This window comes from Sinocyclocheilus grahami, unplaced genomic scaffold (assembly GCF_001515645.1).
Source record: "Sinocyclocheilus grahami isolate Dianchi unplaced genomic scaffold, SAMN03320097.WGS_v1.1 scaffold989.1, whole genome shotgun sequence".
NCBI lineage: Eukaryota > Metazoa > Chordata > Actinopteri > Cypriniformes > Cyprinidae > Sinocyclocheilus > Sinocyclocheilus grahami.
In genome coordinates this window covers 110,215-127,147 of record NW_015506168.1, presented here as the reverse complement: position 1 = coordinate 127,147, position 16,933 = coordinate 110,215, and the positions used below count along the sequence as shown (strand labels likewise).

General features: G+C 36.4%; 1 protein-coding gene across 1 annotated transcript in view; it reads right to left on the bottom strand.

Annotated features, from left to right (window-relative positions):
• Nucleotides 1-16,933, bottom strand: part of LOC107565223 (fermitin family homolog 2-like) — a 60,823-nt gene that overhangs the window by 5,791 nt on the left and 38,099 nt on the right. The window contains exons 5-12 of the mRNA XM_016250441.1: nt 12,779-13,004; nt 12,593-12,695; nt 10,430-10,537; nt 8,541-8,675; nt 7,676-7,725; nt 7,222-7,346; nt 7,033-7,139; nt 5,643-6,009 (exon numbers count right to left, since the gene is read on the bottom strand). Coding sequence (XP_016105927.1) covers nt 5,643-6,009; nt 7,033-7,139; nt 7,222-7,346; nt 7,676-7,725; nt 8,541-8,675; nt 10,430-10,537; nt 12,593-12,695; nt 12,779-13,004 — 1,221 coding nt within the window. The remainder of the gene's footprint in view (nt 1-5,642; nt 6,010-7,032; nt 7,140-7,221; nt 7,347-7,675; nt 7,726-8,540; nt 8,676-10,429; nt 10,538-12,592; nt 12,696-12,778; nt 13,005-16,933) is intronic.

Sequence of the window (16,933 nt, the reverse complement as noted above, 5' to 3'; positions counted from 1 at the left end):
ACAAAGAAACGTGCAGCAATAGCCTAATAAAAGGACACCTTTTCATTTACTGTATAATGTCTTCGATCTCATTTTGTAAAAAAAAAAATCGTGAGAAAATCGAATCGTGAAATCAAAATCGTGAATCTAATCGTTTCGGGAGTTGAGTGAATCGTTTCATCCCTAATCATCAGACTGATGCAGTATGCATTTCAAACTGAGGATGTTTAAGCCTACATCTCATATCACCTGCTGAAATGTTCATATTAGTATATTTCGCTTCCAAATGTGCATTCTGAATAATAAATACATTTATTTCCCAACTAACCTGCTGCAGTCAAGTTCGTCTTCTCATTAACAATGTTTTTCTCTTACTAATCATATTTCTTACCCGTTTACATTTTAAATACATTTGACTGATAAACACCCCTACAAAAATTAACCATGGTTTTACTATAGTAAATATGCAGTAACTATGTTTGTTTTTTGTTTTCCATTTGCATTACCACAGTTTTACTACACACACCATGGTTAAACTATGGTTAGCAAAACCGTGATTAATTTTCATAAGAGCAGTATTAAAATAGATAAATGAAAGGGCGGAATTTGCCTTAAAGAAGTTTTACAATGTTAAACATTTAGGCTAATTAATTGAACAGTAACGCGTTGACAGCGTGACTTTAAATGAATTAATTACTAATTTTGGCATAAATATTTGAATTACATAACAGATGAAAAATGACAGAATAATGACTAAAATGTAATACAAGTGAATAAATGTTAATTCTGATCCTATTCATCAGGTCTTGCACACACTGCAGCATCGCAGTACAATATAAATGTATTAGAACGAGTACATTATTATTTATGGGCTTAAAAACAAAATGCAAACAGTCAGAATATTGTACCTGGTGGGGAGTGCCCAATGTAAACATGAAACATATGCCATAATATATACAGCGGGTAAAATAAGTATTGAACACATCTCTATTTTTCCCAATAAATATATTTCTAAAGGTGCTGTTGACATGAAATGTTCACCAGATGTCGGTAACAACCCAAGTAATCCATACATACAAAGAAAACAATACAAATAAGTTCAGAAATCAAGTTCTGTGTAATAAAGTAGAATGACACTGAATGACGTACTGAAATGTATTTAATACTTTGTACAAAAGCCTGTGTTGGTAATGACAGCTTCGAGACGCCTCCTGTAGCAGAAACTAGTCGCATGCATTGCTCAGGAGGGATTTTGGCTCATTCTTCCACAGAGTCTTCAAATGTTGAAGGTTCTGTGGGCCTCTTCTATGACCCACGGTTCAGATCATATTATGGATTTTGAGTCACGGATCAAATCAGATCAGATAATTTTTCAGATCAGCAAAAAAATAAAAATTTGTGAAAGCTTACTTTAAGTTCTTCTATACCACAGCAAAAACTACTAACTTAACTAATAAAGTTAATAATAAAACAAGAACAATTACAAGCGTAGATGAATACAACAAAACACAGTTACAAATAAAGTCAGTAACAGTAGCATTCAGGTGCAGAAATGTAATAATTAAGTGTAAAATAACACAATAGTGCTCACTGCACAAGTTAAATACAGATTAATCTTTGTTAGAGCTGTGGTATTATTTGATTAGCAGACAGAAACAGGTATTTATTGGCTGCTGTCTCTTTAAGACCAAATGCACGGACCATGAACTGACACACATCCGTTTTTTTCTCAGCGGTTTACGTTCACTTAAGACATAACCGACTGTGTTTACTATAATACTTGCCAAAACGGGTATTTTAACATAACTTTGTGTGTATGTGAAAGAGGAATCAATTCGGTGTTCACGTGGTGTCTCTCTCTCTGCGTGTGGCAGCGGCTGAGCGCACAGAAAACAGCGCACAAGTTAAAATTGCTTGAATATGTAAACTGGCAAGACCAAACATGTGCAAATGATAAACTTTAACTCTATGATGGTTAAACTTAACAGTTAATCCGCAAATCACATTAGAGCCTGATCCATCTACGATCCGTTGCACCCCTAATCATCCTGGTAGATGACAGCAGATTTTCATCAAGAATGTCTTGGTACATTTTTTCCATTCATCCTTCCTTCAATTATATGAATTTTTCCAGTGCCACACCATGATGTTTTGGGGTGATGTGCAGTGCCCTTTGACCTCCAAACATGTGTATTATGGCATCCAAAGAGTAAAATATTTGTCTCATCTGACCAAACTATATTCTCCCAGTAATTCACAGGCTTGTCTAAATGTGGTGCAGCAAACTTTAAACCAGCTTCAACATGCTTTTTCTTCAGCAACAGAGCCTTGTGTGGTGAGCGTGCATACAGGCATTAATGCATTAATTATTGTACTTATTATTTTCTTTGAAACAACTGTACCTGCTAATTCCAGGTCTTTCTAAAGCTCTCCACAAGTGATCCTTGGCTCTTAGAAAACGCTTCTGATAATTCTTTTCACTCCTCTGTCAGAAATCTTGCGAGGAGCACCTGGTCGAGGCCGGTTTATGGTGAAATCATGTTCTTTCCACTTCCCAACATTCAGAAGTATAGAAATCCTTCTGTAACCAATGCCATCAGTATGTTTTGCAACAATAAGGTTGTGAGGGTATTGAGAAAGCTCTTTGCTTTTACCCAACATGAAATGTTTTTTGTGTGACACGTTGGTCATGAGACACCTTTTTATAGGCCATCAGTTGGGACTGAAGCAGCTAATTCTAATTTCCACTGACGAGGGGCAGGATTGCTTTCTAATTACTGATAGATTTCAGCTGGTGTCTTGGCTTTCTGTGCCTTTTTGCACCTCCCTTTCTTCATGTGTTCAATACTTTTTCCCTGTCATTCTACTTTATTACACAGAACTTAATTTCTGAACTTATTTGTTTTGCTTTCTTTGTATCTATGGATTACTTGGATATTACCGACATCTGGAGAAAATTTCATGTCAACAGCACCTTTAGAAATATATTTACTGAGAAAAATGGTGATGTGTTCAATACTTATTTTACCCGCTGTATTGTACTGTGGTAGAGTTATGGAGGCCCTTCATAATGTAGAGGTGAACTGCCTGCTCTGCCTATAGTTAGCAATGGCCCTATATAGTATGCAGTGTTTAATAAACAGCTGTTTTACTCAATTCTGCTGAGGTGAAATTCAGTGCAGTCCTGTACCGTGATATGTATTGCATCGTTCGTATCTATCATATGTTGTTGCCTTATTAAAAAATATGCTACACATTTAAATGTATTTTAATTTTATAGTAAATACTTACATATAAATACATTCATGAATGTTTTTAATGAATGGATTTTATAATAATACAAATAGCAATGTGTAACATTTTACCATATTTAGTGCAACACTTTTATTTGTTCCCCACAAAATATTGTTTTTTCACTAAATGTTTGGATTTCTAAAATTATTGTAGAATAACTTCTGCTGCCGAATTATCCACTAACCTAGTTTATGATAATTTTTTGTCATAGATTATAAATATACATAGGCCTATATTTTTTCATATTTGTTTATTTTATTTTTCTTTATAATGAAGTAGTCTGTATCTAGTAGATTGTGAAAGAATGATTATCAGTTCCACACACAGAGATATATAAATTCTACATTTATTTAAATGAGGGAAAAAAACTTAACTGGTATCGGATCGGTATCTGTATCGGCCAATACCCTAGGTATCGGAATCGGTATCGGAGGCGAAAAAGGCGGATCGGAGCATACCTAGTTCTAATGGGGTCAGAAGTAGTTTTTATTGGTCTGTCTGTCTATAACTTCTCGGAGTAAAAACTTTCAAACTTCAATCTTTTAAAAATTATTATAAACTTTCAGGCAAGGCTTGGTCAAACCAACATCCAAACATCCATTTGTATATCTTCTGATTTGTCCATTAAGCTCCAAAAAAAAAAAAAGAGAGAGAAAAAATGAAACAATCTTTAAGCACAAATCAGAAAATTTTTAAACATATAAAATGGGTTCAAAGTTCATGGCTGAGCTATAGTTTATGATTAACCTGAAATGTTTTCATCACACTTCAAACTATACACCCTTGACTCCACAAGGTGGCACCACGCACACACATTTAAACCCAAGAACACTACAGACCTCTGAAATTCCCTACCATTTGGATGACAACATCCGCTTTCCTGATCCTGTCGAGTCTGGAAGTGAGAAAGTCATCTATCCTTGTTTACCAAAGTTCAGTGCTTACTGACCCATGTCCTCTAGGAATAAAATCCCAGAGGAAGCCTCTGAAGAAAATAAATTGAGCTTGTAATGCATGGATTAGAAGTGCTCTGAAATCATCCGAACTCTAAAGTCGCTCTCACAAACAAACTGCTGTCTTCTTCCCAGGCTGTCTCTGCACATTCCCAGGCACGGCTTGTTTCCTGTATTTTTTCCCGCCTGTTTCTGAAGACCCCACCCCAGCTCCTCAAAGTTTCTTCCAGCGATAAGCTGCTGGTGGAGCGAGTGTGATGTGAGGACAGGAAGCCCACCATCCCCCCAGCATCACAGGAGCTGGATTGAGTCCAGGGCCACTGTAAGACGACACCAGCAGCAGCACACAGGAGCCGTCTGTCGACTCCCACACAGGAGCCCTCCCTACATACTTTCACTTTACTCTTGTTTTTTTTCATCAAGTACAACAAAGACGACATCATTCTGAGAAATTTCACTGGACACTCTGCATATCCATATCACGATGAGTGTCTCGGTGCTAGAAAAAGATGACTTTGTTTTTTTACATTTTTGTAAATATTTTTCTTAATAGTACCAAGTAGGACTTGGTGATATTTAAAATGTGGTATGGATTTAATATCTGACGTTTATTTAGTATGTAGGCATGTGATCAGCTATGGAAAAAATTTAAACCAGTTGTTCGCTCTTCAATATAACTATTATTAAAAACACTAATATATATTAGTGTGTGTGTGCATTGTGTGTTTTACTACACATATGTATATACACATACATATACATATATATATATATATAAATGTATGTATGTATGTACAGTGGTGTGAAAAAGTGTTGGCCCCCCTCCCGGTTTTTTTTATTTTTTTGCATATTTGTCACACTTAAGATTCAGATCATCAAACTAATTTTAATATTACACAAAGATAATGCAAGTAAATACAAAATGCTGTTAAATTATTATTTAATTTATTAAGGGAAAAAAGCTGTCCAAACCTGCCTGGCACTACGTGAAAAAGTAATTGCCCCCTAAATCTAATAACTGGTTGTGCCACGCTTTGCAGCAACAACTGCAATCAAGTGTTTGCGATAACTGGCAACGAGTCTTTCACATCGCTGTGGAGGAACTCTGGCCCACTCTTCTTTGCAGAATTGTTTTAATTCAGCCACATTGGAGGGTTTTCGAGCATGAATGGACTGTTTAAGCATCTCAATCGGATTTAAGTCCGGACTTTGATTTGGCCACTCCAAAACCTTAATTTTGGATATTCTTAAATATAACATTAAAATCATGATGATCATAATTTGAATGTACTTTTTTGTCAACGAAGCTAAAGACCAAGTAGGTCAGTTTTGTGACTTGGCGTTAAGACTGAATCTGATTTAAAAATCAGCAGCAAAAATGTCAACAACTTTCAACAATGAATTTGCTTCACTTGCATGCATTAGTAAATAAATATGTGTAAACATATTGCTGTTTATTACTATGTATTAGTATATACGTGTCTTGACCGGCCGCCCTGCAGCTCTCTGCCATCAGTGTCTGTCTGTATTCTGTGCTGCAGCAGCAGACCGGTCTCTCATTTACCTGCTTGTTCTTGTACTTCTTCAGGTATCGTGGAGACACCAGGCACTCAGGGTTGATGTCGGTGGTGATGGGCTCTATGATCTGAGGATCAGGATTCATGTGCTGCATCTTCAGGAAGGACAGAATGTTCTGGACCTCCAAGTTGTAGGAACTATCTGCCATCGTCTTCCCTTTGGAGGCCAAACGGCAAGCCGCCATCCACTGAGCGTACTGCTTCTCCTGAAGGACAGGGAAAGGTGTTTGATCCTGTGTGATCCATGCTTTTCAAACAACTCGTTTAGATTATTGTAATTCACTTTATTACAGTGTTTCTCAGTTTTCTCTCTCCCGTCTACAGCTAGTGCTAAATGCAGCTGCTAGACTACTCTCTGGTTCTGGCAAGTATGAGCCAGTTACTTTTTTATCTGCACTGCACTGGTTACCCATTAAATATAGAATTGATTTAAAAATTATTTTACTTGTGTGTAAAGCCCTGTCTACTCATTGTGCCTAGATCTAGACTTAAAAAACGAGGTGATAACGCTTTTGCAACTGCAGGTCCGAAACTCTGGAACGGTCTACCTCTTCATATTAGATTAGCCCCTCTATTTCTGCTTTTAAGTCTGCTCTATAGACATTTATTCTCTCTAGCTTTCAATTCCCCTTGATCATTGGTTCAATTGTTGTTTTGTTTTTGTTGCGTTTTAAATCTGTTTCTTCTTATTTCTGAGTTTTGTATTCTACTCTGTACAGCACACTTTGGTCAACTTCGGTTGTTTTTAAATGTGCTTTACAACTAAAGTTATTCAAGTATAAAGTACTTTAAACAATAGTTGTTTAAAGTAAAACAACTATTGTATCCTCTGAGTGCCAGTGTACATTTACTATCACTGAGATGCTATTATAGTTAAAGTTTTCAATTTAATTTTAAAGTTTTAGCAATTTTGTTTTATGTTTTTGTCAGTTTTATTACTTTTTGGGGACTTTTCTGTCTATTTTTATGAAGATGTATTTCAGTTTGAATCAATACTAAATGAAAATGAGATATGTTACTTTGGCAACTAGCTGAAATAAATAATTATTTCATCTAACATTTTTTTTTATATAGTTTTAGTTAACCACAATAACCCTGATGAGTCTGTATAATTACTTTTGAAGCAGCAAGTCAAGTAATATTCTACTTTTCCTTTTAAAGACAAGTGAAAATGTGAGGCAATTTAATGCTCAATAATGTGTGACAATCAATAGAAGTGTCTCACTCACAGCATCACACCGCAGCCAGATCTCGTTCATACCATCTGCTACAGGAATTAGCAACTTGATGTTGAATTTCTGACCGGAAATGTTCACATCTGGTGTGACTTCACAGCCTACAGAGAAACAGCGGATGAGATGCAGTGCTGATGTGGTAAACAAACAGCGTTTCTAACCGTGTCTGTTGCGAGCGGTCACCTCTCAGGTTCATCTGGTGCGCCGGCGTGCCGTGGGCCTCCTCGCGGCTCTTGTAGCAGGAGATTGTGATGTCCTTGAACGTGCACCAGTACTGCTTGTATCCTTTCAGAGTGAGTTTCTTTGGTCTGAGGTATGAGCAAAAGATCAAGAGAAATTCCTTTGATAAAAGACCTGTCTCTAATGCTGATCAGGTCTGTGACGCCCGCTCTTTCAATATAGCAAAATATAAGCACATTATAATAAGCATTATTAATAAGCAGACCCATTTAGCTTAAACAAACCGTAATTAATTTAGCTGCCACTATGTATTAGTCTATTTACACTTTAAACAGACTAATACATAGACAGAGCCTTGCTTTATTATTATTATATTTTTTTTTTTGCCTTGCACTACTTAAAGCTTATGAGACCAAAAACAATAAATCTCAACATATTTTTCAATCCTTCAACTCACTTGAAGACTTTCACGTAGTCAGCCAGTTCAGGAATGGATGTGATGTCACCCTGAGAACACAAAGTGTATTAATAAAGTTGTTGGTGTAATGATGTCAAAATCTTTATGGTCACAGTCTACATAACAGCTGCACGCCGCTCATGTCACAGCAAGAGGAATATTCAGAATACACCGTTTTGATTTCATTTTTTAATATGCTTAAACCAACTCCAATTCTGTCTGCAGTATAATGCTATCCAATTACTGCACTCAAACTCCAGAGGATATGACTCGCTTACAATGATCAAACCAGTCATTTTTACATAATATTCCTTTATTTGAATGACTTCAATTTGAAGCAATACTTGGAGATTTTTTTATGGAATGAAAAGCATGAAATCAATGTGATAATATTTCTAATTTGTACAGTCTTTCCTCATAATTAACGTTTAAAGTGATGTATAATGTTGTCTAATTCTACTGTTCTTCATGGTGATGTTATTTGTATTACATCCTTGCTTTTTGATTAAAAATAAATAAATAGTGCTTAGATTGAAGTACTGCACTTACACATACAGCAGGCATGTGTGCTTCCCTTTCAAATAAAAAAATATGTGTCAGCATAACATGGCACCATTTTTCTTTGTTTCATCATACCTGGTTAATGAGGTTGGTGTGTTTAGATGAAGTATTTGTGATGAACTGTATGTTGATAAATCACAACAAGCCCATGCTATAGGCACTGCATTGACACAGGCTACAGCAGGAGTTATTTCATGCTAATATTTGAAGCTTCTGCTTTTCGAATGCAGAGTGTGATAAAGGCCTACAGGTGTGTGTCTGTAACGGAAGTAGTAAGAATTATTATTGCACGAGATTGCAGTACCAGCGTGTTGGACGTCTTTCCTCCCTCGAGAGTGATCTCCAGATCTGACAGAGCTGCATCAACCTCATCGACCTCCTTCTCACTGTTGTTCATGTGATTGTCTGAAGACATGATGGACAGCTTGTTGATGTGGTACTGCGAATAAAAACATATTAATATCGTAAATTCCTTGTTGTGATATTTAACCCTCTCCCATATCTAACATTTAGCCAAGTAAAAAAAAATATATAAAATTGTCAACGTAAATGTAAAAAGTATTTTGAAAATATTGACAACTTGTATGCATTTGTGAAATGTAACATTTTCATGAATTTGTTAAAAACTGTATTCCCACGTCCTGCACATCGTCAACCTCTTACAAAATAAAGGGGAAATAAAATTAATAAAATATTTACTTTGACCTCCTGACAGGACAAATATGCATGCGGTCCTGTCCCACATGTTGCAAGCTACATTGTTGCTGGATGATTTTCCCAATTAAATAAAACTGAATTTGTCAGTGTTCATGTTAAATGTGTTTTTTAGGTTTTAAACTTATGCATTTGTGAAATTTAACAATTATTTTGTATTTGTTTTCATGAAATGGTTTTAAACTGTATTCATACATGCTGCAAAAACTCTTACAAAATAAATGAAAAATAAAAAAGCTAATGTAATATTTACTCTGACCTCCAGGAATGAACAAACAACATTTAACATTTTTAAATAATTTTCTGTATCAGTGTTATTTTAGTATCATTGATACACTATTGTAGTTTTTTCAATGGGTTTTTAATTCAAAATTAAATATTTTTTAAATATATTTAGAATTATAATTTATATATATATATATATATATATATATATATATATATATATATTATTTTTTTTTTGTTTGTTTGTTTAAAGTTAATTTTAACATTTATTTATAATTTTCTGTGTCAGTATTATTGATACGCTATTATAGTTTTTTCCCAGTTTTTAATTCAAAATAATATATATATATATATTTTAATTATATATTTTTTATTTTATTTTAATTTGAGTAAAAGTTTAAAGTTAATAATTGAACATTTATTTCAATGATACTAACAACATTTTTGATACTGTTTTTTTGTTAACTATAATACTATTCATGTATGAGTTTAAAGCCTGTGACCTCGTTCTCCTAATTACAATTAGCTGTCAAACGATCCCCATGGTGCTACAGCAAACAGTTGGACTACAGAAGCATATTTCACTGTACGCTGATGACAGCTCCGCTTTCAAAATAGAGACTAAAGGTATTTTCATGTCACCATCTCTCTGCTCAGATAAGAGTAGTTAGTAGGTGAATGACACACTGGTTTCTCTCAACGGTTAACAGCCTCGCTATAAAGCTGGCTAAACTTAGAGCTGCTGATGTTTGAAGTCGCTGAGCTCTTCTACCCAGAGACACGGTGCAGGTCCAGAGCCAGACTCGTATCCTCTGACTGAACGTGGTGTGGACTGATGGGGAGGGACAGACCTGACTAATTTAAACTCGCTGTACGTAAACAGAGAAAGTCGACACCACTGATACACCTCCACAAATCCCTGCTGGAGCAACCCACACCTCCTTAGGCTGGAGACTCCGGGTGGTCTCCCATGTCCCACCTCCCTCGAACAGACGCCCGCTCTATATTTACATGACGTGAAGACAGTGAGGCGTCCTGAGGTGTTGTCACTCAACATTTATGAGGGTCTGAAATAGCAGGGTCATCGCTGAAAACAAACGTCACAGCCTAACGTTTGCATGCTGCAGATGCTACGCAGTCAGGCACAGAGCCCATCCAATTCATTAACAGGGCCAGAGGACCCGAGCGAAGACTGCAAACTGTCAAAAGTCGGGCGTTGGCATAAATTCTGCCGAGGTTTGGACGTGCACGTACCTGCAGGGCGGCAAACATCATCATCTCCTCCTCGGTGCATTCAATCTCCTCCAGCAGGATGGCCCACTTGGCCTGCTCATACAGCTGGTTCACCCTGATGGCATCATACTGCAGGGGTCAGGAGAGGGTTAAAAACACGACACCACAACACCACTTCCAGCACACCGTCCTTACAACATAAGTGCGTAGATCCCTCTGAGAGTCCTACGGGTGAGCATAATGTACACTATATACAACTATACTCATATACAACCTTAAAGAGGTCATGAAATGCAATATTTTAGGTTTCCTGAGGTGCACTTATCATCTTAGTATGGTATTTTCATTAAAAAGATGAAACCTTTTTTTTACCCAAATTTAGCCTCTGATAAATTCTTTATTGTAATATTTAACCCTCTCCCACATCTACCATTCCCCAATTTAATAAAATGGAATAAATCAAAGTAAATGTTAAAATGCAAATGTAAAATGGGCTGCAAACACTGCTAAACTCTTACAAAAAATACAATATTTACTTGTCCCAGATTTTGCAAGCTACACTGTTACTAGATGATTTTCCCAATTAAATAAAACTGAATTTGTCTATGCAAATGTTCATGAAATGCAATATTTTGTTTTCTAAGGTGCAACTATCATCTTAGTATGGTATTTTAATCAAAACTGGTCATAATGTAGAAACAAATTGTCATTTTCTACCCACATTTAGCCTCTGATTTGAACACTCTGTTAGAAGGGGCGTGTCCACTGTGAGACTTCAATGGAAACTCCCACTGCTATGATTGGCTCACATCTTTGCATATGAAACGAGCATTACATGTGGAACTCTCTTGAAAACTTTTATTATGCCAGGATGAACTAATGGGGAAAAGTGTTGATTACAGCATTATATTTAGAGCATCAAAGCACTGCACTAAAGTCATGTCTACTGAGCACACGATGATAACAATCATCTTCTTACTGCGACGTGATTTCTGCAATCTCACCAATACTTTTACCATAACTTACAAAGTGCAACACGGTGTAAATAAGAGACTCGTTGAGCAATGTAAACTGAGCCACTGATTAGAACAGGATTTTTGGCGAAAATGCAGAAATCACCAATAGACTTGCTCTGCTCCAGCTATTATAAAGACAACAATCTCTGAACACTTTCTGTATATAAAATAATCACAATATAGACGGTTTTTATGCTACTGACAGGAATATCAAGAATGTTTTGATTTTCTATTGCATGACCCCTTTAGAGTTAGACTAGAGTTATACTTTATTGTCCTTTGTAGGAAATTTGTCTTGGACTCAAAGCTGCAGCAATACACACCAACCACACAAAACAACAACACTTTTGTTAGTTAAAATACCAATTTACTATTTAAAATCCTAATAGATACAGGTATAAATGAATTCTTACAGCGATTGCTTCTACATAACGGAACTTTAGGTTTTTCGCCCATTCAATTGTCTGTTTTCATTTTTTACCGTGGATTCATTTACAAACAAGGCACAATTCGATGCGGGATTTTCAAAAAGATTGAAACTAAAAGACAATGCTGTGCGACTATATTGGATCCGACAGTACTGTCGCAACACAAGCGCGAGTAACTGTTTTTGTTCTTACAGATCGTTTGGTTGGTAATTGCATTATTTATGTTTTCATTTTTTACCGTGGATTCATTTACAAACAAGGCACAATTCGATGCGGGATTTTCAAAAAGATTGAAACTAAAAGACAATGCTGTGCGACTATATTGGATCCGACAGTACTGTCGCAACACAAGCGCGAGTAACTGTTTTTGTTCTTACAGATCGTTTGGTTGGTAATTGCATTATGCGTTTTTGACCTAAATCACAGCAGCGTCCCATCTATGAGGAATGTAGGCTGTCAAACATACACAACTATTAGCCAATCACAGCAGTGGGCGTTAACTTCCGAGTCTACAATCCTCCACGCCTATTCAAACAGAGCGTTCTGATGAGGGGGTCAAAAACTGGACACAAAATAACTTATTACTTCTAAATTATGATGCAAATATCTTGACATTGGACCGCAAAATAAAAAAAAAAGGCAGTTCATGACCCCTTTAAGAGCTTGTGTGTGATTCTGGAATGTCCTATTCAGCATTGTGTGCATATGATTATATGTGATAAGGTGCAAAACACACTGACCTTTGGGTTGAGGTCAAAGAAGCTGTGGTACTTGAACCGGAGCAGAAGAACCTCGTTCTCCTTCACATCCTGCTCCATCAGTGATCTGGAGGAGTCCAGCCACCTTCACAAAGACATTCAGAGGAATATGAGTGCAAGCCTTCCTGAATCACTGAGTCTTCACACACCAGATCTGTCCCAGCTTACCCCTGGTTGATCTTGGCCTTGTCCAGGAGGGACTGTGGTTTGTACATCTTGACCAGAATGTCAGGTGAGGAGATGGGCTGGCTGACAGCGAGGATGCTGGGATTGCCTTCTGACAGCGGACTGTCTCCAAACCACGCTGTGGTGGGGGACAGAGGGCTGCCGTCCCGAGAGTCATAGGTAGGTGTCATGGTCTTGCTGTAAAGTCCAGGACTAGAATAGATGCTTCCTGAAATGAGAGGCATCTGTCAGTAACCACCCGTCAAACCCATTCACACGACAAGCCGGACGGAGGGCTGGGCGGAATGACGTTTATTTTAATGTTTCATCCAGTAGAGAGTGATTTAGGTTTTGTAACCATGGTGTAGCTGTTGGTTGTTCGTGCCTTTCAAGCAAAAGAGCAATTTGGTGTATTTATAAAGAAATCAACAGTCAGAGGGGTGTGCTTATACTGTCTTACATATTTACAGCCGCTTGCCATTTTGATTTTTTTTTTTCAACTTGTTCATAATTTTTTGGGTTTTCTTCCATTAAACTATAAAAATATTAAATATAGATTATAATATTACACAAAATTCAATGGGAATTATTACACTGATACAAACCGAATTATTTTGGGTTGAATTTTCTGCAAAAATAGCTTTGGACCCTTTTCACATTTCCCAATTTGCTCCGATAGCTAGCAAACAAAAAAAAGAGGGAAAAGATTATGTTGGTCAGAAGAGAGAAATGTGTCAAATTTGCATGCAGCACCATTGAAGTTTTATGCAATTTATTCCAAGGCAGTTTAACAACAAAATATATAGTTATTATAAATGTACATTATTAAAAAACAGAAAATTATAAATGGACCCTTTTAACGGACTGTGATGTGTAGTACACACTCCATAAAAAAAGTCAATTTATTAAAAAATAATAATAATAATAATAAGACTAACAGTTGTGCAGCTAATTTAACTCAAGTCTGTTATTATGTTTCTACTCTGACTAGGCCTGTCGCAATAATCAATATATCGACTTATCGCGCAATATATGTACATGACCTCAATCATTTTTGGTGACGCAATATATCACACATTTTATTAATGTCACCATGTTTACTACATTCCACTTGCGCCGGTGTCTTTTTGCAGCTTCTCAAACATAACGTGGTGTAGTCATGAGGAGCTAGTTCAAATAAAAAAAAATCTTCTACAAACAAAGTTTAATCTGCAGATATGGTCTTGTTTAGGGATCTGTGTCTTGGTGCGTACGGACATCTGACTGCTGAGTAGTGATTGTGTTTTTCAGCAATAGTGAGCACCCTTCATTTACAGAGAAAGAAGGTCTGGGATAAATCTTTGTGCATTTTTCTTTTTTCCTACTTGTTACTTTGCATGTTTAAATGTTTATTTACTATTTATTCAGGTATCTAATATTTTAATACTTAATTTCCATGATCTAAATATTCTTAAAAAGTTTGTTGTCATTTGAAAGCGTGTAGGCCTTTTTGCATTATTATGCTGTTACATTATGATTATATATTCAGTGGCATAAAATGGTCTTTAAAATGACAATAATATCACTTATTGCAGTTATTTCTGGGGCAATATATCGCACAACAAAAAGATGTTAGTGACAGGCCTAACTGACATCATTTGTTATGAATAATCTTGGTTTCTGGTTTGATTCCATTAAATTTTAAATAAAAAGGTAAAGAATTTAAGATTTTTTTATGATTTAAAAATTTAAGATATTACACAAGATTAAACGGTTTTATAAAACAAATTATTTGGTTAAATTTTCAGCAAAAATAACTTGTTAACATGGTGGCAGGATTTTGTCATCCCGCCCACTCCTAGCCAGATACGTAGCCAGATGACTGGAAATCACCGTAAACCGCACACAAAACTGCTGTTCACACAATCACTCATTCACATGACTGCACAGTTCTGATGAAGGCAGCATGCAGAAAACACACACAGTTCAACTTTGCGAGTGCACAGACAGCAGCATGAGGGGTCCGGGAGGTGACTGGCATCTCTATGAACCCGATGAATCAGGAGCCGAGCATCAGCTGGGTCTCAGTGCACCGTTACAGCTGTTATTATCACACACCATTAACACATTCAGTCCATTAGTGCAGCATTATTCTTTAAACACTTCAGTCAATGCCTACAGGACAACTGGAGCCATTTTCCCAATCCGCGTAAGGACCTCAAATTGCACAGGTCCAGCTGGTTATTATTAAATGGAGACTCCTAGATGTTTATTAATATTACATAGTATCAGCTGTTCACCAGCTATGACGTATGTCATGGCACAACACCCACAGAGACTAACTATAACCTTCATTTAGACGACTAGAGCTAGTGAAAGGATGACACATAATGAACTAGAACAATAAAATAAAGCTTTAATGAGTGTAAGTGTATATATATATATATATTCCTTAGTTATAAATAATACAAAGATTATTGGAGTATGTTTACAAAAAAATACTATTTTAGCTTTCCTACTTTCATGTTTACGTTACACAATGTCTTATTTTCTTTGTAATTAATTGTGAAACTTATTACAAATTTCTGAGTGAAAACATTACCATATAAGAAATCAGCATCAATAAAACATCTTTTTTTTTTTATACTGCATTGAATTTAGAAAAGAAATCTGAACAATTTGAAAAGAAAAATTAATTAAGCATATTCAATATATAAGATGCATTCAAATGAATCCTTTTAAAGCACTGGCAGCCCACACAAAATGTCTTAGACATTACCACCAAAATCAGGCCGTGTGAGCAATAATGCAATGCAAAAATAGACTTCTGCTAGCGGTACAAAGATGCAATTTTATGTGAAGACACTATCATCTGTCAACTGAATAAACTTGTTTCTCTACTGTCATAAATCCGACACATCACACAGTTACACTACACATTCTTCTCTAACCACACAAGTGACCAATCACAGAGTGAGTAAAACACAGAAGCAAAAGCACGTATGTGGCAGTGAGAGGCCACAGTCATGTAGAGGGACAGGAAGTGCTTGAGGGGTGGCAGAGGTCATGAGAAAAGACAGAGGGCTGGAGGAGGCATGAGGGAGGCTCGCAGCCCTTCTCAGAAACTCAGGGGAAGGTCACTGGAGGGCCTGCGTTTGGATGTTTACTCGACTCTACGCACTGTTTGGGAATGTTCAAATGAATCCTGATCCACAAACACACATCACACTGATGCTTCAGCTCAGACTCATGCTTGAAGGCACGTATAAAACAATGAGCAGCGAGCGTGAAGGAGTGTTCACTCCCTCAAATGCCAAATGTCAAACTGTTTTACTAATCAATTCGATAATAACAACAGTGCTGCAAGGCCTCTTATTTTAATTCATAATTTTCTGTAATTATTTTGGCCCAAACTTGCAGACTCCATTCAAACTTTTTGTAGATAATTTCAGTTCTAACAGTGCTATTTTTATGAACTTTAATAGCTTTTAATATTAAAAAGTTAGTTTACTCAAAAATCATAATTTCCTCAACTTTGTCGTTCCAAACCTTTGAAACAGAAATGAAGTTGAAACCTGAGAGATTTCTGTCCCTCCATTAAAAGTCCATGTAACCAAAGCTTTGATCTAAAAGAAATCCATATGAAGAGAGTGGTTTAATCAAAGTCTTCTGAAGAGACACGATGGCTTAATATGATAAACAGATCTAATTTAGGCTTGCATTCATATATAAACATTGATCAATGCACATACTTAGAGCACATCAAATCAGACTAATCAGGGTATAATTCACCACAATGAATTTGACTGAAAACGAGACTGTGAGGGATAGACTTACAGTATGGCATGCGTCGTATAAAGGTTTATAATTGTTTTATGGGCTAAAAGAGTTTCTAGGTCCACTGAAAGGCTTTTGGAATGATGTTTCTTCAGCTGAACATTTGGTATGTTGTTAAAAACAACTGAGCAATCTAATGGACACTGTACGTCTATCCCTCTTTCATTAATGTCAGAATTTAAATATGATGCTACACTAAGGTCTATGTGGTAAACAGTGAGGAAACTAATGAGGTTCATTCTCATGAGTCATGCAAGCACATATGAACTTCCGCAAGAACCAATGAGGGTTGTTCTCGTATGCAAAGCAAATATGTGCGCTCGTTAAATCTGTTCATCAAGC